At 35.5% G+C, this 25,221-nt stretch overlaps 1 protein-coding gene across 4 annotated transcripts; it reads left to right on the top strand.

The window, feature by feature from the left end:
* Positions 1-24,204, top strand: LOC129263302 (transport and Golgi organization protein 11-like). Of its 4 annotated transcripts, none has more exons than XM_064103523.1 (6): positions 1-215; positions 6,546-6,678; positions 8,677-8,821; positions 9,449-9,523; positions 14,190-14,304; positions 18,107-24,204. In XM_064103523.1, the coding sequence occupies exons 2-6, from the start codon at positions 6,565-6,567 to the stop codon at positions 18,345-18,347; spliced, it is 690 nt and encodes a 229-aa protein (XP_063959593.1). In that variant the 5' UTR covers positions 1-215; positions 6,546-6,564; the 3' UTR covers positions 18,348-24,204. The 4 variants fall into 4 exon arrangements, with proteins under 4 accessions (XP_063959593.1, XP_063959599.1, XP_063959612.1 ...); XM_064103529.1 differs by having other exon boundaries at positions 1-108; positions 18,107-20,769; XM_064103542.1 differs by having other exon boundaries at positions 21-108; positions 6,578-6,678; positions 18,107-20,769.
* Positions 24,205-25,221: the final 1,017 nt, after the last annotated feature.

Raw genomic sequence — 25,221 nt, 5'->3', positions numbered from 1 at the left:
ACCGGTACCGGATTTTCTGAGCAGTGCATGCCAGCAGTCCGCTGAGCTGAGCTGATTCCGAAACCAATTTTTACGAAGAAGCACTCAGTCTCAGACTCAGAGTCTCAGGTATTAGCCAACTCCTTGGAATTCATGTTCTGAGATGTAATAGGAAGAGAAATATCTGTATGATTGGATTTTAGAACTGAAATTGCCTCAGAAAGCTCGAAAGGAAGGTAACTCTTCTTTCCACTAACTTATTACACTAACTGTACATCAAAACCGTGGTGTGGGGCTACACTATTCATATTCATGTGATGTGTATTCCCACTACCACTTAGTTCTGTTAGTGTTATACCCAGTTGTTGTGTGTCCGGACGATCAATTTTAGAAAGTCATTGATTTGGAAAAATTTACAAGGGAAGTTTTATAAATTTTTAGTACAAAATGTCAGGAAATATTATAGAGAACAAATTAGAAGATGATTACAACTATTGATTTCGTATTTTTAGTGTAATCCAAAGGCAAAAACAAAAAAGAAGGCTTCAAAAATATAAAATGTCCAGACACCCGACCCCCTTGCCCCGGGGACCTCGACACGTCTTTAGTACGTGTTCGGGCTGCCGCAGTAACCGACCCCCCATCCTACCACAGACATCACTCACACGCGTGTACATGTATTGCGAGGTTAGCATGCTATATTATAAACCTCTCTTTAAGAATGTCGAATAAAACCTCGCACTACATACAGGTATGAACGTGTTTACGCAGTGGATTTTGAGTTGTCGGTTAACTTCGCTTCATAATGGGTATAATTTTTTTTTATGTTATTTTTTTTTAAAAGCACGTAATCATAAAGAGCAAAATTGCTTACCTCCGCCCACTCATTCTATGAACAAGGTTATGATATAATGTTGTTCTATGTTACTACTCCCTGTCTGGTGGAATAAGGTTGGCAATGTTTGGCTTATTTTCTCTTTTTCTTGGGATAAATGCTTGATTTTTTGACACTGTCAGTTTCCATTACAGCTATTCATTATATAACTTGGCTCTTAAGTAGGCCCGTTTCGGGTACACGTGTACACGCACGGTCAAGTCAGTGCACGTGTACTAAATTCCATCACCGTGTACACGGTAGCATCTGCATAAAGCTTGCATGGGACTACAAAATCAGTGAACAAGCTCACAGCCTCACATTAAATCATAGTTCTCAGACACTGCACATATTCTAATTACTAATATGTCAATATATTTCAATTAATCTAGAGTGAGTTCACTTCCAAAATCGCTGATTTAATCCACATACATTCTGGAGACTCAAGTTTTTGTACCACGAAATGGGTCTGCTCCGCCTCCGGTCTCGAAAGTGTTGCTCAATCACACTCATAGCCAATTTGAGAATCACCAATTGCAACAGCGATCATTGCTACAACTTACGTGTTATACGCTCGTACACATGTGCTACAAGCCTACAAACAAACGCTCCTCAAATTGGCAACAAAATAATGAAAATCAATCGATAACTTCAGTTACACTTAATTCTGCAGCGATCTGTGCATGCACGTACGGTACAGTATACAAAATGCGCATCCAACGAGCGTCGGCGCTAGCAGGGCCCTGCACTGATTTTCTTTTGCATTCTTTATTAATTTAATGCGCTGCTAAGCTGAGTAAACTTTTAATTTGCACCAATTTTTGTGGATTGATACTTCAAACTTCTCTGGTAAGCTTTAAAACCGTGACTTAGGCTATATAGACCCCCTTTTTAATGACATGTTGATGCAGGTCCGTGTCGACATGAAAACAACTCGCTCTCAGAGTGTTTACAACGTGTACACGTGTACACGACCGAAAAACACGCCGTGTACACGTGCATCAAAAATGGACTTTCAAAACGGGCCTACTCTTAAGTAAATTTGATTCTTTAAATTATTTTTTCTTAATTAAAAATAGAGATAGAAAAATGACAATTGTCTTGCCATATTACTTTCCACCAATATAGGGCGTTCACAAAAATATGCCAAAAATTCTAGTTTTCGAGCGCTCTGGTGAATACAAAAATTACTCCCAAGTTACTAGAATCTGATGAAAAATGAATTGCAACTGTATGGAAATTAGTATTTCTGGTCACAAAAGTGATATTTTAATGATTTTATAAATTGTGTGCTGTGTCCAGCATTGGCATACCATACTCCTACGTGTATATTCCCCACAGGCAGGATGGTAATGAACCCTAGAGTGACCTCGGCTTGGAAAGTGGCTTCCCATGCCTCTTCCATGGAAATAAAAGGAAGGTTGTTGGTGGCGCTTATACAATTCACAACCTTATTTCAGCTCGTCGGTATTTTGCAATTTCCATGATTTTTTGATAAAATATAGACACCAATAAATGCAATAGACCGCAAGATTTGTCTATCTCATCAACCACTTCATTAAACTGTCTGATTTTTTGTTCGGGTAGGTATAGCATAGTGTAGCGGTAGTGAAGTGGAGTGGAGCGTACATGAACACCTCTTGAGGTACTGAATTCATATTTTTACTTTCAACTTACAGTGTATGTTAGAGATTCTAAGTTTTAACGTTAGATCTACATCCAACCACTCACACTAGTGCGAGTATACTTTTACTAACCTCGCACAAAGAACCGCGTTTGACTGTGGATTTCTAACTAGTGGGTCTTGCGTGCTGCGACGCCACTTCTGGCGTCCACAACACACGACTTCTAGGGCTTCATTTTTTTGTGCGCGGCGGCATGATAAAGATCTCACTCATACAATGAGTGAGATCTAACGTTAGTCGTTAATCCAAACTTGAATAAAGCAATGGGGAAAGAGTTCCATATGCACCCCCCCCCCCCCACCAAAAATAAGAAAAGATTGTTGAGACTTCCGGTTCGTTCGCTTCAGATCATTTTTTTTTTACTGTTGCTTACCTTATTTGGGACTCAAACTCAACTTGTTTTATCTGCAGTCAAGACCTCTTCCTGCAATGCTAGTGAGAAAGTGCTGATACCGGAAGGGGTACTTTAAGCAAATAATCTCCATTGGTGAAGGTGATGGGCAAACTATCACGAGGCAAGCTGGATGTAGCTATCTTTCCGAAGTGGAGCTGAGGAAGATAGTGAGTACATCCAGCTTGCCGAGAAAGTGATAGTTTACCTCGTCACCTTAAATCAAGAGGGGTGATTCCATACGTGTCGTACGGGACATTTAGAGAACATTTGACAGTTTTTTGACAAGAAAAACTAAAAATATTCCAGTAACTAAAGGTGATCATCAAGTACTACCAGAGTGTTAGAAAAACCAAGACTTAACATGACTTGAATTCACATCCTGTATAATACAGATTTAAAATAGTAATGTGTCGTACGGACGCAGAAAAAGTGGCTTTTTTCGAAACCTCAAGTTTGTACTCTAAAGTCTGTGAGTTGGACAGATAATTTTCATAGAAACTGAACTCAAATTGATATTCAATTACCCAAGAACAAACACGTCTATAAAAGAAAGCAAATAAACATTCATGAATAAATAAAGCAAATTACAATTTTCGCGAACATTGTGGCGTACGGGACACTCAAAATGTTTCGTACGGGACATCTCTAAATTGAAGCCAAACTTTCTTACTTTATGTCTCTTTGACTTCTTCAATCACTTTATTTGGCTGATGATAATGATAATCCTATCAAACTAAAGACATTCATTATTTTAGAAACCGCTATTAGCTGAATGTTTCTGTCAATATATCATAAACAAAATAATGTGTCGTACGGGACACTTGTGTGTCGTACAGGACACTTCTGTGTACAGTGTCGTACGGGACACTTGTGTGTCGTACGGGACACTTGTATGTGTACAGGCACTTGCGTGTTGTACTGGGCAGTCTGAATAAAACAATGAACTTTTTATCAATCAGAAGGGGAGCATTGCCCCTAAATTCTTCCCTTTTAATGAAAAGTCTTTTAATAAGTAGTCATTCAGGACAATATAATTAAGTAACCTCAATATAAACAATCGGGAGCAATATGTTATCATTTTCTTTCATGATGGGAAATGTGCAAGGGTTCACAGCATTTTTATGAGCTGAAAAACTTGAGGTTTTGTGTGAAGCTATATTTTAGTTAATTAACTGATGATTTCCAATACACTATTTAAACAATGAATGAATGAAACTGTTTGTGTAAATTATGGGGCTAAAATGTTATAATTTTTCATATAAAATGTATCTATATGTATACATGATATATGTCACAACTCTCATGTGTAATTCCATTTTTTTTTTCTAAAGAAGTGCGGTTCTACGTTTTCAAACCTTTCTGCATTTCATGAAACCATATGGTTTGTCTTATTCTCCAGAATTTTTTTGAACAACATGGTTTGTCTTATTTTCCAGATTTTTTTTACAACTTGAAAAAAGTAAGGAGTTTCAATACAAAAAAAAATTAGTGATCATCAAGGGAAGTCCAAATAGTTGATTGATATGTATTTTTTTTTTTACATCTTATAATAATTCCACATTAGCATGCAAGAGGAAGTCATCTTCCAGGCTAGGGTGAATCGATTATAAAGGTTTTCTTTTCATGCTCAGTGACAATGAAATTAACCTGCTCTGACCAGTGAAAATCACCAGTTTAGCTGAAGGGATTCACAAAAGAATACACCTACATGAAATCAATTAAAATAGTTAGAATCACCTATTTCATGTTCTATGGAAATAAAAAAGTATTTTTTCAGTTAACTTTATGTCAAATCAATTACTTGAATTTAAATAGGCATACTATTTATAGTTTCTGAATCCAAATCCTGCAATTAAATGCATTTCATATTGTGTGTCATACGGGACATGTCCCGTACGACACACACTGTGTCGTACGAAACAACTTTTAATAGGACAATTATTGAAAAATGAAGGGCAGTGATTAGATCCTTATGGGATAAATCGATCACCCATGGGTCACAGAAAGAGAAACTGATATTGTGAAATTGCATCATCAAAAATAAATTTGTATGAAAAACTTTTGCCTTTTCATGTGTCGTACGGGACATTGCCAAAAATAGGTTCAGAAAAATCAGGGCTGCCCCTATTACGGATCATGAAAATGTTGTAGATATTATTTGGAACCATCAATGATACATTATTCCATTGACCTGCAATATTTTCAATCTTCTCGTGCTTTGCCAATAATTGTTTCAGGCAGTCTTTGTACTTGACTATTTAATTAGCAAAATTATTGAAAATTTAAAATTCCATTGTTCCCCCCAAGAAAAACTATATCTGACTTCACTTTTGGTTAAAACTCATAATTTTCATAAGATTTAGGTATAATTGTAAAATATTACACTACTTATGACTTCTTGAAAGCATGTTGAAATTTATGATATTTTTGAAGATCTAGTGTGGAATCGCCCAGAGATAATTTTTGTCTCACCTGCAAAGCGGAGTGAGACCATAGGCGCCGCTTTTCCGACGACGGCGGCAGCGTCAACACCAAATCTTAACCAAAGGTTAAGTTTTTTAAATGACAGCATAACTTGGAAAGTCTATGGACCTAGTTCATGAAACTTGGCCATAGGTATTACTGAACATCCTGCTGAGTTTCAGGTCACATGACCAAGGTCAAAGGTCATTTAGGGTCAATGAACTTTATAGATCATGTTGGGAGAATCAACATCAAAATCTTAACCTAACGTTAAGTTTTTGAAATGTCATCATAACTTAGAAAATATATGGACCTAGTTCATGAAACTTAGACATTTAAGGTTAATCATGTATTACAGAACATCCTGCTTGAGTTTCACGTCACATGCCCAAGGTCAAAGGTTAATGAACTTTGGCCATAATGGGGGTGTTTGTTGAATTACCATCATTACTTTGAAAGTTTATGGATCTGATTCATGAAACTTGGACATACCATCATAACTCTGTAAGTGTATGGATCTATTTCATAAAACTTGGACATCAAGTATAAGTATAATCAAGTATAACTAAACATCTCATGCGTGTTTCAGGTCACATGACCTAAGTGAAAGGTCATTTAAGGTCATTGAACTTTGGCCATTTTGGAGGTAATTATTAGATTGCTGTCATAACTTTCAAAGTTTATAGTTTATAAAATGTGGATATAGAGGTAATCAAGTATAACTGACAAGTCTTAGGTCGCATGATCAAGGTCAAATGTCATTGAACGTAGTATATGAATGGTGTTTTTTGTGAATAATTGTTTTATAGTACTGTAGTTTTCAAAGTCAGCACTGCTGCTTTATTGAATCGCGCGATGCAGGTGAGACTGCCAGAGGCGCTCCACTTGTTGCTCTTTGTAGACCAAATTTCTATTTTCACTATTTATACTTTAAAGGAAACTTCTCTAGCAGCTTATGCTTATTGTTGATTTTGGGTTGCTAGCCACAGATGAAAATGTGCATTTGATTTCTGCAAAGCGAATTCACATGCACAGTGTACAAACTTGTATCTTTCTCTTTCATAAATTAAAAACCAAAATCATATTCATTTAACAGCATGGTGTTTCATCTGTGTCTGCATGGTTTGTTCACCTTTATTGATTCTAACAGATTCTGACCTTTGACCCCAATGGGATCCACAGATAAACCATCAATCGTGAACCAACTTCAAGGGGAGATGGATGAGCTTCATCACATACAGTACAGCACAGACTTCAGCACTGATGTCAACAGGAAAATGCAGGTAATTAAAACAGTCTTTTACAATTTTACCATATTTGTGAAAGGCATCACTGTGTGTTGATGTGAAACACAAGGTTTCATTCCTGTCTTTAAGTCAGAGGCACATAGCTTTGAATCCAACTCCAGGCATTAGACTGTATCATAAAAATGTACCAAGCTTTGAGAAAGTATGATAGGGAATTATTTGTACAAGGTTGGACTGGAAAACTGTTAATTTTGTTTTTTATACGCCCGTCTAGATGGGACGTTTTATGGTATCACGCTCAGTGTCCGTCCTTCTGTCCGTCCATCCGTTAACTTTTCCTTGTAAACGCAATAACTTCATAGAATTTGGTGTGTATGATACTAGCATGAATCCCAGGAAGCCTATTGATTATGAGGTCCAAAGGTCAGTTTAATTCTATAACCTAGGCTCATATAATTTGGTGCGTATGATACTAGCATGGATCCCAGGAAGCCAGGTCAAGGTCACACTGACATGTTTTTATCTTGCCCTTCTGAAGTCCTTGTAAATGCGATAAATTTAGTTTAACTTTGTCTAGGCTCAAATAATTTGGTGTGTATGATACTTGCCTTGATCCCAGGAAGCCTTTTTATTTTGAGGTCAAAATGTCAAAGGTCAAGGTCACAGTGACACGTTTTCATCTTACCCTTCTGCAGTCCTTGTAAACGCGATAACTTCAGTTTAACTTAACCTAGGCTCATATAATTTGGTATGTATGATAAAGCATGGATCCCAGAGGTCAAAAGGTCAAGGCCAGAGTGACATGTTTTCATTTTACCCTTCTGCATTCCTTGTAAACGCGATAACTTCAGTTTAACTTAACTTAGGCTCATATAATTTGGTGTGTATGATACTAGCATGGATCCCAGGAAGCCTATAGATTTTGAGGTCAAAAGGACAAAGGTCAAGGTCACAGTGACATATTTTCATCTTACCCTTCTCCAGTCCTTGTAAACGCGAAAACTTCAGTTCAACTTAACTTAGGCTCATATAATTTGGTGTGTATGATACTAGCATGGATCCCAGGAAGCCTATTGATTTTTTGGTCAAAAGGACAAAGGTTAAGATCACACTGATATATTTTCATCTTACCCTTCTGCAGTCCTTGTAAATGCGATAACTTCAGTTCAACTTAACCTAGGCTCATATAATTTGGTGTGTATGATACTAGCGTTGATCCCAGCAATTCTATTGATTTTGAGGTCAGAAGGTCAAAGGTGAAGTCACTTCCTTCAACTTTTCTTGCTTGACAAATAACTCAATATTCCACGTTACAGGCGGGCGTATTATGTTCTCGCCTAATAGCGACACTCTTGTTAGGGGTTGTATTAGGGCAATCAACAAGAAGAATAGTAATATTGTCAGTTCAAATGAGGGTGAATAATTTAATTCAATTTTTTTATTTGACATCCTTAAAAAATATACAAACATAGAAAGGATAATATGATGCAACAACAAAACGAGTAAAAAAAATATTCACATTTCCAAAAAATTCAAAAAATAATTATTCCCTTACAAGGCTATGATGCTTTCAAAAGAAATGCCTGACATATTTGTTCTCTTCTTTATTAAGGTCTGTATAATAAATTGGGGTAATCATACCCGAGTTGGTCTGCAACCCCCAATTCTTGACCAAATTTTGTCAGCCACTGCACTCACTGGAAATTTTTCAGTGTCTGCTTCGTGATGGTTACCCGGTAGAAACAACTCACCGTTCGATGTGCCTGAGACTCGGCAAGAACTCTGAATATATATAATTACATTTTTAGGGACAACTTTGTTTGCTCAAAATGTCATTATGCAATGCGCAGTTTGGCCCCAGGATATGTTTTAATCACATGAGCACGAACTAATTAATCATGTATTAAAAAATCACATGAATATTCATAAAAGGAATGTAATTGAAAATTGAAGAAAAATAAGTTAGAATAATGACTTTACATTCTTTATGAAGATGCCAAATAAGATAATAATAACTAATCCTTCTTGTCTTAGATACCATCAAGGCTTAGCATGGAACCAGAGGAGCCATTTATGGCAGATCCACCGTCACCAACACAAAACTTTGGTTTGAATACAGAGAGCTTTGAAGGGAGTCCAGCACATGCCATGAATGTACCAGAAAGAATCCTCATTGCGGGTCAGTAAACCTTGGACAAGCCTTTAATTCATTGCTCCATGATAAGATTACCTTGAATTCACCAAGGTTAATTAATGTAGCTTTAGTCCTTGCCTTAGTGTAACCACAAGCAGCTGTAAGTGGTGTAAATGATTCCACAAAATATTTTTTTTACGATGATGACACTATTGATTCCTAACTCTTAGCCTACCACAGACATACATGTAATCCCTCCTATTCCACATGTATTTTTGGGGTGCGACCTGGAGGTTTCATATGGATTGCGCTAATTCAAATCACAATATCTTTTGATTGGTTTATTGTTACATATAAGAAAAGCTTTGTGTGTAGCCTGTACAATGTGAAGCATCACTATTGAGTGTGTCTGTACAGTATATTTTGTGTATATTGTGAATGAAATGAGGCTTGAGTTGAAATTTGCAGTCGGCTGTATTGCACTCTAGTTGAACAAAGAGTTAATACACTGTGAGGTAACATTTTCATGAAAGACAACTGCATTTGATGCTTACTGAAGTTTTTAACTTACCTGTACTATGCTTTTTATTCTTTATAGTAGTTGAGAGAAGATACATGTACATGCTACTTTCAGTTTGTGCTACAGTAATGCCTTATTGTTTTCTCCTTTAGGATCTGATCAGCATGTTGGAGCAAGGCAAGCACCTCGTACTCTTGATTTAGATGAAATGACTCCTTTCCAACCAGGTAAATCAGAAAAATTGTTCACTTTTCTTGCTGTTATTGTTAACGTGAAATGATTGATAGTAGTAACAACCCTTAAGCAACGTTTCCACTTTGGCGAGTTGGAGTTGGAGTTGCGAGTCATACGCGAGCTGCGCGAGCTCTAACTCGCGTGAAATTTACATTTTTTTCTGGAATTTGCTTGAGTGACAAAAGACTCAACATCGAGTTCACTACGCTCGCTGTACGAGTGAACCGAGCGCGAAACGAGTCAGATAGAGCTTAGTATAAGTTGCAGTGACCTTTATTCGAGCTATGAAACGAGTATCAAGATTTTGTTATGAGTGATAAGAGTTTCATACGACCAAGGGGCTGGAAATGCACATTTTGGCACTCAAAGATGGATGCCGGCGGCGGCGGCATCAACACCAAATCTTAACCGAAGGTTAAGTTTTTGAAATGACATCATAACTTAGAAAGTATATGGACCTAGTTCATGAAACTTGACCATAAGGTTAATCAAGTATTACTGAACATCCTGCCTGAGTTTCAGGTCACAAGACCAAGGTCAGAGGTCATAGGGTCAATGAACTTAGACCATGTTGGGGGAATCAACATCAAAATCTTAACCTAAGGTTAAGTTTTTGAAATGTCATCAACTTAGAAAATATATGGACCTAGTTCATGAAACTTGGACATAAGGTAATTAAAGTATTACTAAACATCCTGCTTGAGTTTCAAATCACATGACTAAGGTCAAAGGTCATTTAGGGTCAATGGACTTTGGCCAATTGGGGGTATTTGTTAAATTACCATTATAACTTTGAATGTTTATGAATCTGATTCATGAAACTTAAACATAAGAGTAATCAAGTATCACTGAACATCCTGTACGAATTTCAGGTCACATGTCCAAGGTCAAAGGTAAATGAACTTTGGTGATGTTGGGGGGATCTGTTGAATTACCATCATAACTTTGACAGTTTATAGATCTGATTCATGAAACTTGGATATAAGAGTAATCAAGTATTACTGAACATCCTGTGCGAGTTTTAGGTCACATGACCAAGGTCAAAGGTCAGTTAAGGTCAATGATTTTTTGCCATGTTGGGGGTATTTGTTGGATTACCATCATAACTTTCAAAGTTTAGATACAGTTTATAAAATGTGGATATAGGGGTAATCAAGTATCACTGAAAAGTCTTAGGTCACATGATCAAGGTCAAATGTCATTTATTGTCAATGAAGTTAACATAGTATTGTATCATTATATGAATGGTGTATTTGTGAATAATTATTTTATAGTAGTTTTCAAAGTCAGCACTGCTGCTATATTGAATCGTGTGATGTAGGTGAGACTACCAGAGGCGCTCCACTTGGACCTGGTCTAGTTTGGTGTCTTGTTCTTTTACCTGGCTCTGCTCGTCATTGACCTCTTCCGTTTCAATTGTCTCTTCCTGCACTTCTTCTACTTCTACCCTTGTTTGAATGACATCTTCTTTCGGTATTTCCCTTCCTGAATGGCCACAGCTGTTGGATCTCTTGGGTCGAGGCATATTTATCTCCTTATTTGTTGGTAGTTGTAATAATGCAGTGACAATATAGCCTTTTTAAAAGTACGTGTACATGCGTGGGTCAGTTAAAATGTGCTCTCACTGTAAAATAAACTCCTCAAAAAAAGTTTGGAAATCTGACTTTGATTGATAATCCCTCCTTGGTTTTAGTAAATATCAATGTGTAATTAATAGCAATAAATAGATAATTTAATTATCTTTAAAATGATACTTTACATGATATGATCATGTTTCACATGGAGGTGCAGTGCCTTGAAATGTGGGGCAAGGTCAAAATTCAAAAGTTGCAAAATGACACGATATTGAAAGTCACTGTTCTTTTTTCCATGGTGATGAGTGAGTTTCTCAGCGGTTTCTTTTGACTTTGATCGATAATCCCTCCTCGGTTTTAGTAAATATCAATGTGTAATTAATAGCAATGAATAGATCATTTAATTCTCTTTAAAATGATACTTTATATGATTATGGTTCACATGGAGGTGCAGTGTCTTGAAATGTGGGGCAAGGTCAAAATTCAAAAGTTGCAAAATGACACAATATTGAAAGTCATTGCTCTTTTTTTCCGTGGTGATGAGTGAGTTTTTCAGTGGTTTCTTTTAATTATTTTCATGTACCTTAACATCAACATTAACATGGAATCAAACACACCTCTGCACAAGCAAACACATAATACACAAGCAAACCATCACTACATAACCCACAACAAAACATTAAAAAATGAAGAAGCAGGGGCTTGATTTGAATGGATTTTCATCTCTACAGTATTGACACAGACACAAGAATCATGTTCTGTATTGACCCTTCATGACTATTTCTGCTCGTTTTGCAGCTTTTCAATTTAGACCTCATCCAACACTTTTGAATCCTGCTCTTTTCTTGATGGCATGATCATAACAAGCATGGTATCATTTTAAAGACAATCAAATGATCTTTTGAATAATATCAAATATGCATTGTGTAAATTTGGACTTGGGAGAAATTAATGGCCAAATTAGATTTCCAAACGTTTTTTGCTCGTTTTGCAGCTTTTCAATTCAGACTTCATCCAACACTTTTGAATCATGCTCTTTTCTTGATGGCATGATCATAACAAGCATGGTATCATTGTAAAGAGAATTGAATGATCTTTTGAATGATGTAAAATATGCATTGTGTAAAATTGGGAGTTGGTAGAAATTAATGGCCAAACTCAGATTTCCAAACTTTTTTTTGAGGAGTTTATATGTGGGGAAATATAGATCCCTGGATATTTATCATTCAGCTGGCATGTCAATGAGCCCTTGCAACGCACTCGGAATAAACTCATATGAAACTCGCTGTAACTCGGGGTGCTCGATCTAAGGTCGCGCTAATCTCGTGGGCACCTCCACTTGACTCGTAAAACGATCGCAATGCTCGTATCTCGCTCTTGAAAACTCGGAACGCACTCGCGTGTACTCAGATGTGGCGAGTTATTGCGAGTTATTATGAGTTTATCTCGAGCTTCTTATGAGTTATTGGGAGTATATAACGAGTTAAGGTGAGTTCAGCACGAGTTACAGCGAGTAAGCAAAATTTTTTAACATGTTCAAAAATTTTGAAACTGCTCACAACTTCAAGGATAGTTGTCCCGAGCTTGAACGAGTTCCGCCGAGCCATGCCGAGTTGTCGCGAGTTATCCCGAGTTTCATGGTGAGCTTTATGCGAGTTATCGTGAGTGCCTCATTTTGGCAACTTGCTATAACTCACGATAATAACTCGCCAAAGTGGAATCATTGCTTTAGTTTGTTTCATATTTGGGAGTAAGGCATTTCTACCTTAGCATACCTAATATTTTTCTAGAGAACCAAATGTTCATTGCAGGCAAGCTTTATGAAGAACAAATAATTCCAAAAATAGCCTTCATTTGGTACCAGGATATTAGGCAAACAAAATTTTAAATTTCAAATAAAAAATAATCATGGGGACTCTTCCACTCTTAAAGAGAAAAAACATTATTTGACATTTTGCAGATATCAATGTACTTGTATATAATGTATCACTGTTTGTCTCTGTAATCATGTTCAGTATTTTCATAATGAATTTGTACAAAGCACTTTTTTCCATCTCATGGGCGTATGTAAAATTTTGGCCTCAACTGAATCCTGCTCTTTTCTTGATGGCATGATCATAACAAGCATGGTATCATTTTAAAGAGAATCAAGTGATCTTTTGAATAATATCAAATATGCATTGTGTAAATTTTGACATGATTACATGATACAGTTGAGGCCAAAATTTTACATACGCCCATGCAATTCAGTGAAATTTGTTCACTTGCCAAACATCGTAAAATTTACTATATCTTCAGAAATATAAGTACTACCATGACAAATTTGGTATCAAATGAAAGAGCATATTAAGCTCTTTCACATGATTGGGATGCCGTTGGGATTAAAGTATATTTCAGGGGGAATTTTCTTTGAAGAAAAAAAAAGTAATATTCGTGCCAAATGTATTCTATTGTTATTATATTTTCAAACATCGTTTCATAGAAATATATATAAATGTGAAAACTATGATTTATATTACATTTTCTATCATGATCTGTCACCACTGAATGAAAAAAGTGTAGTCTAAAATGTTTGCGTTGAGAATTAGCTAGCATAAATATGAAATGTTTTTTTTATTTTATTTTTTTAATTTGTCTAAAATATGAAGATGGGGGGGGGGGGATTACACCTAAATATTTCCAGCTCCTAATGACAAAGCAATGTGATGAAGGGGCATGATCTATACTCATTTGTTTGATATCAAATTCATCATGATAGCACAAATATTTTTAAGATACAGTAAATTTTATGATGTTTGGCAAGTGTCAACTTTTCTTTTAATTTCCTGGAAGTACATGTATGTAAACTTCTAGCCTCAATTGTACTAACTAGTCACAATGTTTTCAGCCAAATTCATGATTAGTATCACTATCTTTTTTTCTGATTCAAATCAAACATTTATGTTTATGTGCTTGCACTGTCATCAGCAAATATATATATATATTTTTTCTTTTTGGGGGGGGACCTTTAATAATAGTGCATGTAACTTTTTTTTACCAAAATACTTTTTAGAAATATATTCCTTGAATCTTTCCTTTCTTTTAGGCAATAATGTTGGTTTGACAACTCCACCACGAACTCTGACGCTGGATGAAATTTCCTTTCCCACCGTAGGAGATAAGTCAGCAATGAAAAAGAAGACAGCAGCTCAAGCAGTCAGGTAAAAAGTTCATGTGGTTATGTCATGGACCTATAAAAGATTCAACGCTATCATTTCTTTGATCGAACGAGATCCGTCGCCTAGTGATTATGTGCATCTTATTGATAACACGGGTGTTTTCACCATAGCAACTACAAGGCGTATCTGATTATTTACAAAGGAACAGCTTTCCTGGTTTTGGTTTTGTTGGTTCATGCCCTGTGTTAGAAAATGCTTTTCAATCAACATGCTTTAGATTTGAAGCAGCAAAATTAAGAAGTAGCTGATTTTATGACATAAAATATGTTATTATTTGATTGGCACACTTCTGCATGCACATAATGATAATGACCTCAATAACATTATAATATTGTGTAGAGAGCGTTTATCTCTTAAAATAGATAAACGCTCTCTACACGATATGAGCCATGTATCTCTGGAATAATAGGAGGAAATTGTGAAAATGGGATTATGAATAATAGACTATCACAATATTGCCTCTATATTAAAATATGCACACATTTTCCCAAATAAAACACATGGAACTAAGATTGCTAAAGGTAAACCAGAACTGCACATAGATTTTCCAGGATTTCAGTGATTTATCATCTTCTACGCAGATAGTTTGTCCAACTCATGGCCTAATTGACGGAACGCAGTAGGATGAAAGTAGAAAAATATGAAGAAAATGTTATTAAGAGCACAATGACGGTCACATGTTAGTGAATTCATTCACTATTTGATGAGTGTCCATCTCTAATAGATCCCTGGTTATTTTCACTTGGTTGATAAGCAGTTGGTCCACTTCTCAGATAGTCTGATATCATATTGGCTGAAACCATCAATTTGATGTAATGCTATTTGGTGTAGTACACTACACTCATACTCTTATACTCACTTAGTCTCATTCTCATTTTTCTAATGCCCATATTGTCTAATGCCCACATTGTCTTAGTCTAATTGCCCTGTTGTCTACTCAATATTTCAACTTTGTTAAAAGAATATTTGTTTCATCTAAACATGTTAAGTGGCATTAGACCTAACAGATATAAAGGGTTCCCAGCCCATCAGGGAAAATTGTTTTACTTTTTTCAAGTCAGGGAAAAATCAGGGAATTCGATAAAAAACACCTAAAATCAGGGAAAATGCCTCAAATGAGGGAAGTATCAGGGAATTTGATCAGCCCAAATATGGAGAGCACGGTAGTCGGTGTGACTCTGTTATATTTTTTTGCATATCAAAACAACATCCATTGAATGACTGGTTATGGTGGTACCAATTAGTTTTACACTATTGTTTTACATGTAATACATGTAATTCACTACAACAAATTAGAATTTTTAAACTTCATCAGGGGAAAATCAGGGAATTTTGTTTTCTTGAAAAGCTGGGAACCCTGTATAAGACAAAATAGGTAGGCCTACTTGTATAGACTAACAGGAAATGAGAAAAAAAATGGCCGATGGGTTAAATGTATTGATTGTAGACAAACTTGGATGAGACCATGTGGAAAGTAGACAAAGCAGGTTCAGACCAATCAGAAATTTACCTTTCAGATATCATCAACACACAGTTTAAGGACGTTCCACAGTTAAAGTGAAATCCATGTCATTTTCACCAAACTTTGCACATAGATACTTTAGAACCTTAGTATTCGAAATATGCAAAAATAAACATAGGTCCATGTGCTTGATTTTTTGCTATAGAGCTTCAAAGTTCACCCAAATTGATGTTCTTAAAGGAGAATGAAACTCTTGGAGCAAGTTAGCTTTTGTGAAAGCAGAAAAATCAAAGAATAAGATCAACAAAACTTTGAGTAAAATAGGACTAGCAATAAAAGAGTTATGAGCATTTGAATGTCGAGATCACTAATGCTATGGAGATCCTCCCATTGGCAATGCGACCAAGATCTGTGATGTCACACACGTACAACTCTCCCATTCGGACACTGAAAATATACCCCAAAACATCTCTTTTTGCTCATTCTAATCATATGACAAACGATTCATCAATTATATAATGTTGTGAAACCTCTGTACTTGTCATCTCATAAAGAAAACACCTAACCTTGTGATAGACTCTATAAAAGTGAGAATATAAGTGAAATAAGTACTAAAGTAATGAGGGAGTTGTACGTGTGTGATATCACAGATCTTGGTCGCATTGCCGATGGGAGGATCTACATGGCACTAGTGATCTCAATATTCAAATGCTCATAACTTTCTTATTATTCATTCAATCTTCCTCAAACTTTCAACAATATGTTTCTTTGATTTTTCTCTTTGATATGGATTCAGCTAGTTTCAAGGGTTTCATTCTCCTTTAAGAATTGAGCATTCAAAAGAATTTGGCATTTTTAGACCGCCCAAGATTACTACAATGAGGTTAAACCTCTATTACTCGGTCAAAATACATGAAAAAAGCATCAAATTTCGCAAGAGAGTTAATAATTGTATCGTTAGAATGGAGAATCTATTAAGAGTGCTATTTGTTTGCAATCTTTAGTTTAACAGCACTGTCAGTTCTTAAAAATGGCGTAAAAGATAACAAAATCCCAATCTAAAAAATGTAAAATTTCAGTAACAAACTACAAACGTACAATAAATGCTGCACTTTATTCAAAATCCATGTCATTTTCACCAAACTTTGCAGAGTTGTAGAGGAAGGTATACCTAAGAGGTACAAACATTAAAAAATAGGGGTTCATGTGCTTGTTTTTAAACTATCAGCATTTTATTAGAGCAAATGTGCTTTTTAAAACACCAAAAATGCGCCGAATGCTTAGTATCTATGTGAAAAAAAAATCAAAACCACTCTACCATTTATTCAAACTCGGGGTAATATTCGTGATTCTTGGCAGCACTGCAGAGTAAAGTATTTTGAAATTGTAGAGAATATTTTTTTTAATGGTCCATGGAATAATTCCATTTTTTAGCTTCATGAAATAACGCATCGGATCTGCAGTTAAAGTGCAGAAGATGAGAAAAATCAGCTCATACCGGCAGCTAATTAATCACCTGTTCATCCATTGTGACGTCAGCGCGCAGAGTGTAAACTATGCGCAGATCATAATGCGCACAAACATAACTGTGGAACGTCCTTAAGTATGAAATAATAGTGATACAGTAAAAAAAAAAAAAAGATGTTTGTAGTGTTTGGCTTTTAAATTGAAGTTATAGGTATTTTTTAAAAATCATTCTCTACTTCTGAAAGGCTTTGTGACATTTTAGGTCATTCATAGTTCTTGGGCGTACAAATATTCATGGTTGGTGTTTCATAAAGCTGGCGGTGTTAAGTTAGGCAAGACATAACACATTACTGAAACATGTTTGTGGAGTTTGTGGATACTAAACCAAATTCCCAATCATTATGATTCTGATAAGCTTACATTGAAACCCTTTTCTGTAGATCAAAACACTTTTTATTAACAAGCATCTTAATGCAAGCCTATTATTTATCAACTATTTAATTAGGTTAGAGCAAATTCACTCACACTAAAAAGGGAAATGGTAGAGCATCTCACTTAGCTTGATATTGGGTCTTCATTATGGGGTAACGTCATGTGTAACTTATAATTAAACACCCTCTCAGGTACACAAATACATGTAAAAAAGAGCATGGTATATTGACAAGTGATGCCCATTTCTTTATTTATCAAATTTCATGATTTTATCATGACTGCATCATGCTTGATGCAAAAACTAGGGGAATAATTTGTCTTTCATAAATCAGTTGGCAAGAAGGTAGTTGATTGACAACTTACTCATTTCTTATCACAACAAATATGCATAACATTACTTTAATATTTTGTTCCTCTTTGCAGGCAATCAACAGATGCCAATTTGTCAGTCCTCCCAGCTGACAGCACAGCCCTGGTGGAGGCAACTCCAGGTGGTGACTGGGATCGGCTCCAAAAGAAGATCTACCTGCTATCAAGCAGGGTCTCTGCGCTTGAGGAGGCGGGGAGACGGCAGGAGAAACGGGAGCAGATAGTCATAGGAATCGGAATCGTGTACCTCCTCTTCAAGGGTTTACGCTTCCTGTTCAGGTCACCGTACCCTTGAGGCATTATCTGGGCAGAAGCAATAGAAATGAAAAGTAAATATGAAAAGAGACTATTTCCCTTGGATCAATGCACTTGAAGGTGACTATCATTACCTGTCTGTTGAAGCAGAAACCGTTCTTTGAATCTGAGAACCATTTTTTATTTGACGGAAATTATGGATATCCAACATTTATGATAAGGATATTATGTACTAATTCAAAGGTATATTGAATATAGCCATGTTTAGTTACGTTGGTAACTTTAGAATAACTTAACTATGCGTCTGTGAAATTTTTTTGCAGCTGCTCCATGTGAAAGTTTGTAAAGAGTTACTTTCAGCATGTTTTAAAGGAATCATAATCACTTAATTTTATTGAGATATTTTTGCTAATTGATGCAAGTAACCGGTACCCTGTTTATTCATGCCGAATTGTTGCAGAAAAATCGCAGACCATATCTTAGACATTTGACATGTAGAATCTTCCTGGTGATTTCAGTCAAGCAGATTTCTCCCAGATAATGATGATATGAGCAATATTCTGCACCACTAATAAACGCATAGACATATCATCGGCCGACATCGTGGTCTTTCTTCTGGCCTGGCCGTGCCAAGTCTGACCAGGTCGCGTTGTTACATGTAGGTTTTTGTGCTGGATCTCCATGCGCCTCGTCATAGCAAATTGGGAAATGATGTCTTATTTGGTGTGACTTTGGAGCTGAAGTTGAACTACGATGATTGGTCAAGTTTAGAGTTAAAATTTCAAATTTTATTGGACGTTTAAGTCTAGAAATCTGTAATGGGCAAGTTGTAACCCTGGAAAGTTGGGATAAAATTTCAACTCGGATGGTAAAAAACAAAAAACAAGCATCGAATTGGCTCTACATCAAAGCAGGAACAAAGCGCCATGGAGATGCGCGTTGCATAGCTGCTGTAATGTGTGTGCTGGCCTGCGATATAATCAACTTGTTCCAATCAGATCTTGGTGCAATCGCATTGCATTGTGTGCACTGGGTTTAACACTGCAATATTGGCCCATGTAAACAGGGTAGATTAAATATTCCTGAAAGAGAGCAAAATGCACCAGTAATTTACTCTGAATTTGGTCTTGCCCGACATATCGGTGAGCAGGATGATTGTGTATGCATGATATTTTGCTCTGAAAAGAATGTGTAAGATATAATGTAAAGTACAGGTGTATCAATATGAAGCATTTAATGGACAAACCACGGCACCATCTTTCTGTTGCCAAAGGTGGCACCATAGTTTTATAAAGGTATAAAATGTCCAGTCTGAATGAGATTTCAAATAATGTCAAATTTCTAGTTATTGGCAGCTCTTTTTTACCAGTTTTTAAACAAGATCATTGTGTATTTTGAATGTTCCCTACTTTGGGCCCTGATCTCCTACACCATCTCTATCATTAGCCAATCATTATATGTATAATGTAGGGTCCTAAAGTGTGTTAGATATCATACTACATAAATGGTTCCTAGAATAAAATGGAACAAGATATATTGATGTTTTTGACATTAATTTCATGATCAGAATTTTTATAAATAAATAAGATTAGAAACCTTTCCTTTTGGTATGACTCTGTAATGCATTCTTCATGCATTATAAGCAATATGTAAAAAGGGTATCAAAGCCATTTGACAGGCAGTAATTGAATTACTAAGAGAAGAGCATATTTCAGAAAAAATATCAAATTCTGTTTCATTATCAAAAATTACCCCAAATTAACCCATCATTGCAGGACTGCCTGCCACAACAAACAGTAACAATTTGGATTTTCACTCGCCAATCCATTTGTTGACGATTTTCCATTTTTTCAGTGGCATTTGTTACAACAGAAGGCATCCATTTAAAACAAATAAGATTATGAAAATGCAAGCAATTCTTTAAAGAAACAGAAGTTTATTGTTCCAAGCCTTTCTGATTGAGGTCTCATTTTAAATGGTCAATAATTCACTTCCAGAAATTTGATCCCAGTGTTGCCGGCTAAAAGATTATGTGCTGTAATTTCTCCAAATTGTTTAACTGACTATAAATGCGTAAAAGTCGTGCATGTACATGTATACTGTTAGTCATGATTATTAAATCAAAGAAAAATACTAGATTTTCTGTAAGCTTCATGAATTAGTGTGAAGAAGTTATGAATTATCAATATATGAATCTGTTCTATTTTTTCTGGGATGCACTGTAAATCAATGTATATTATTTTACATAAAACAATCTTATATGCAGTCAGAGCATGAGGACTATGATTTATATTATGGATATATGTTGTGTTTATCATTGTTTATGAAACAAGAGGAGCGCCTCTGGCAGTCTCACCTGCATCACGCGATTCAATATAGCAGCAGTGCTGACTTTGAAAACTACTATCAAATAATTATTCACAAAAAACACCATTCATATAATGATACAATACTACGTTCATTGACATTTGACCTTGATCATGTGACCTAAAACTTGTCAGTGATACTTGATTACCCCTCTATCCACATTTTATACACTATGTAAACTTTGAAAGTTATGACAGCAATCTAATAATTACCTCTAAAATGGCAAAAATTCGATGACCTTAACCCTATCTAGGCCGGGGTATTTTGGGAGTTCACATGGTGGGGGGGGGGGGGGCCTCCCAGGCCCCCCTTTTAGATCTCGGCCGTCGATCACGCTGAGAATTGGTACGCGGCTTGTCTGGGACATATTCTACGAAATTGTGTAGAAATTTTTTAATGCGAATTGCTTTAATTGATTATGTTAATTTATGCGTAATTAGTATGCAAAATCATACTTTTTCCTCTAACTCCCTAAATAAAGCTCCAAATTTTTTATTTTTTGGTATAGAAACTCTTTGTGGTGTTCTTAGCAAGTTTACATGAATAAAATTGCGATATCAAATAATTTTCTTATGTATTATATTGTTTTTTGCAATTTCTTACGTATTTTCGTGTTTTTTTACCTTTTGTTTTTCATCGTTTTTCAATGAAATTTTTTGGGGACTCTTCCGAGATTATAAAAAGCATAAAATAAATACATTTAGACCAGCAAAACTAAAATAATCATACATTTACGATTTTTGGTTGAAAACACAATTTGCATCTACTTTGTACACAAAATCACGTTTTTTTTGCAATTTTTGGTCTGATATGCACTTACATAATGTTGCGTAATTTTGGAACCACGTACCCGGGTGATGCAAAATTGGTCTCAAAAGTTGCGCATGACTTGAAAGTAAAAAGTCAGCGAGTGGCGTGGTGCAAAAAATTCGCGCGGGGGGGAAATATTGTGCAAATCGTTGAGGGGGGTCTCCGAGGTAAGAAGAGTCCTTTGCACTTCAGACCATTCATTTGAAGTTTAAAGCATTCTACTTTGATAAAAGATTGTGTACGGTACCCAATTAAAGGAGAATGAAACCCTTGAAACCAACTGAATCCATATCAAAGGGAAAAATCAACGAAACATATTGTTGAAAGTTTGAGGAAGATTGAATGAATAATAAGAAAGTTATGAGCATTTGAATATTGAGATCACTAATGCCATGTAGTTCCTCTCATTGGCAATGCGACCAAGATCTGTGATGTCACACACGTACAACTCCCTCATTACTTTAGTACTTATTTCACTTATATTCTCACTTTTATAGAGTCTATCACAAGGTGAGGTGTTCTCTTTATGAGAGGACAAGTACAGAGGTTTCACAACATTATATAATTGATGAATCGTTTGTCATATGATTAGAATGAGCAAAAAGAGATGTTTTGGGGTATATTTTCAGTGTCCAAAAGGGGAGAGTTGTTCATCTGTGACATCAAAGATCTTGGTCGCATTGCCAATGGGAGGATCTCCATAGCATTAGTGATCTCGACATTCAAATGCTCATAACTCTTCTATTGCTAGTCCTATTTTACTCAAACTTTTGTTGATCTTATTATATGACTTTTCTGCTTTCACAAAAGCTAACTTGCTCCAAGAGTGTCATTCTCCTTTAATCATTGTTTTATTTATTTTCTCCTCAGTCTTTTTTTAATCTACCATTCCTACTCTTTCTATCTAACTTTATCACATCACTCTTTGATCTTGAGCTTCCCCATGCCATCTCCTTTTGTTTGTTCTCACCTCCTTTTCCATTTCCTTCAAATCTTTCTAATTTTGCATGAAATAGATAAGTTCACGTTCAGGTTTATTTATTAAAAACCAAAAACATCACATCATAATCAAAATAGATATACATGCAACACAACTGAGTACATAAACACACATCAATTAGATTATAGCATAGACGAATTGGTTTTAGGACCCCTTATAAAGCAAAGCTTGTGAGTAGGGCCCTGGAATACTTATGATTGTTAACATTAACATAATATAGGATATACTAATCTACAAAATACAAAAAGAGAGAAAAAATTATATATTAAGGTTAAGATGCCAAACTAGAATGGAAAGCTATAATTATAAACACACATATATACACACCCGCACAACCACATCCACCACACATGCACATTCTAAACATAAATGAGTAGGTCATCAACTTAAATGCAAATACATCAACTGAAAATACATTTTGAAGGAAAATAATCATAATCTGTCAAGAAAGCAAGTTTTGGATAATCTTTTGAACATGAAAAGAGTTTTTTTTTTATATATCAACAGGAAAACTGTTCCTCTCTTTACTGCAGGATATATGAAAGGAGGTCAGAGTGACTTGTTCTCGCAAATGGCTGACGAATAAGATCCATTTGACGTGTATTATAATCACATATTTTTGAATTCTGAAGAAATCATTTTTTAAGGTACATTCTTGAGGCATTGATTGTAGTTCGAACATGAACAATGCACAATTGAATGACACAAGTTCATTTAGTGGTAGCATTTTCAATGCTACACCACAAATTCCATAATGTTCAAGTTTCTTGAGAAGGATATCATGGTCAATGGTATGAAATGCCTTTGACAGGTCTAAAAATATCCCCAATTTTGTTTTCATCAATAGTAAAAATTACATTTAGCTGTGTTGAATATATATGAATTATTACCTGATTTTAATGACATTATTCTACTTTTATACTTAGGTGTAAAATAGTTCATTTGAATATGTATCTAGGTGCTTAGAAATTTGTGTATTTAATTGTTTATTGCAGTATAGGGAGTAATTTGAAAGCAAGAATGAGGTGGATGAAGTAATGAGTACATCTTTTCACACTGAGAAAATGCTGGTGTTAACAGATCAAACTGAAACTATATGTTGAGTAGGTAAGGGGGGGGGTCCAAATATCTGCCTAAATAAAGTCACCTTATAGATGTACTTGCTTATGAAGAGCCAAATTGAGCTCTTAGAAGATTCCCTATTACATGAGTCAGGTTTTAAAATTTGCTAATGTAGATTTTTCATTATCATGTATAAAAAAGGGAGAAAACAATGAACAAATTGTTTATATTGGTGGTTTGGGGAAATTTACTGACCAAGTTGAATTACAGGATTTCAATGACCTTGGCGAAACATGTAACAATGAATCATTTGATTATGATTATGTGATTCTTGTGATTGAGGAATAAAAAAGGGTACACATAGATGATTTTGAAATGCCATCCTTTTTTGCTTGGAGTAATTTTTCATATAAATATTAGGATATATACAGCTTTATGATGATTATGTCCTATAAAGTAAATATTTTGTCTATCCTGTGATAAATCACTATAGCTAACTTTGACTTTATATTAATCTTCTGTAATGTTTACGCATGTAAAGTTTGTACTATGGAACCATTTGGTAATGTTATCAGTGCACATGTATTGAGCAAATTGATAATGATATTTTACACAAGAGACTCTGAATGATAAAGATGATTCTTTATCCAGTACACAATTTCCTGTTTACCCTTGACCTTTATTTTTGTTTGGTGAATATTATGCAGAATATCATGATTATATGGCATCATTGAGAAAACATTTATATTCTTGCAGTGTAAACTGAAGTAGAATGACATTTAAATAAGGGAAACAAAAATATCGGTACTATATGATCCTGCACACTTAAAAGGGAAGTTCACACTGACAACAGTTTATTGTAAAATGGCAGAACAAAATGATGAAAAATATTGTCGAAGGATTGAGGTAAACAAAATGGCGAAAGTTTGAAAGAAATCAGACAAGCAATTAAGAAAGTTATGGTTGTTTTGAGTTCCCTGAGACTGTAAATTGGACGTAGGAAACTGGGTGAGTAAATTATGATAAGTGGTAGGGACAACTTTCACATAAGGCATTTAATTATAATCAGGAAATGGTAGTTTTCTCCTAAGTACCCTATTCCCCTGGGGCACTAATCTAAATATTACCAAGTGAGCATGTTGTCAATGATTACTTTGAAGTAAAAGTAAAAGCCTTACGTCGCTATGACATCACCAATGCAGCCAATTTTAAGTCTCAATGGGTATAGGGATTACCAATTTTTACAACATTTAAAATTCATGGTCTAAGTTAATTGACCCCAAATGACCTTTGACCTTAGTCATGTGACCTCAAACTTGGACAAGATGTTAGGTAATACTTGCTTAACTTTATATCCAGGTTTCATGAACTAGGTCCATAAACTTTCTAAGTTATGCTGTCATTTCAAAAACTTAACCTTTGGTTAAGATTTAGTGTTGATACCGCCGCCTATAGTCTCACTCTGCTATGCAGATGAGACAAAAAAGGAAATAGGAAGTGAGGGGAGAATCGGGGGGAAAGAGAGAGAATTAAGAGGAGGGGAGTAGCAAGACCACGGGGGTGAATAATAAGATTTAAAAGAAAAATGGAATAGAGATAAAAAGGAGGTGGCAGACAATTCCAAGAGAGGAGAGGAAAGAGAGATAGAGGAATTTAAGAACAAGTGGAACGCCTC

This window comes from Lytechinus pictus, chromosome 1 (assembly GCF_037042905.1).
Source record: "Lytechinus pictus isolate F3 Inbred chromosome 1, Lp3.0, whole genome shotgun sequence".
NCBI classification, from domain to species: domain Eukaryota; kingdom Metazoa; phylum Echinodermata; class Echinoidea; order Temnopleuroida; family Toxopneustidae; genus Lytechinus; species Lytechinus pictus.
This window is presented reverse-complemented; position numbering and strand designations above follow the sequence as displayed.

Coding starts and splice junctions, on each gene's coding strand:
- LOC129263302 (XM_064103523.1), top strand. CDS start 6,565: ATGGGATCCACAGATAAACCATCAATCGTGAACCAACTTCAAGGGGAG. Junction 9,524..14,189: donor AATGACTCCTTTCCAACCAG/GTAAATCAGAAA, acceptor CCTTTCTTTTAG/GCAATAATGTTGGTTTGACA. Junction 14,305..18,106: donor ACAGCAGCTCAAGCAGTCAG/GTAAAAAGTTCA, acceptor TCCTCTTTGCAG/GCAATCAACAGATGCCAATT.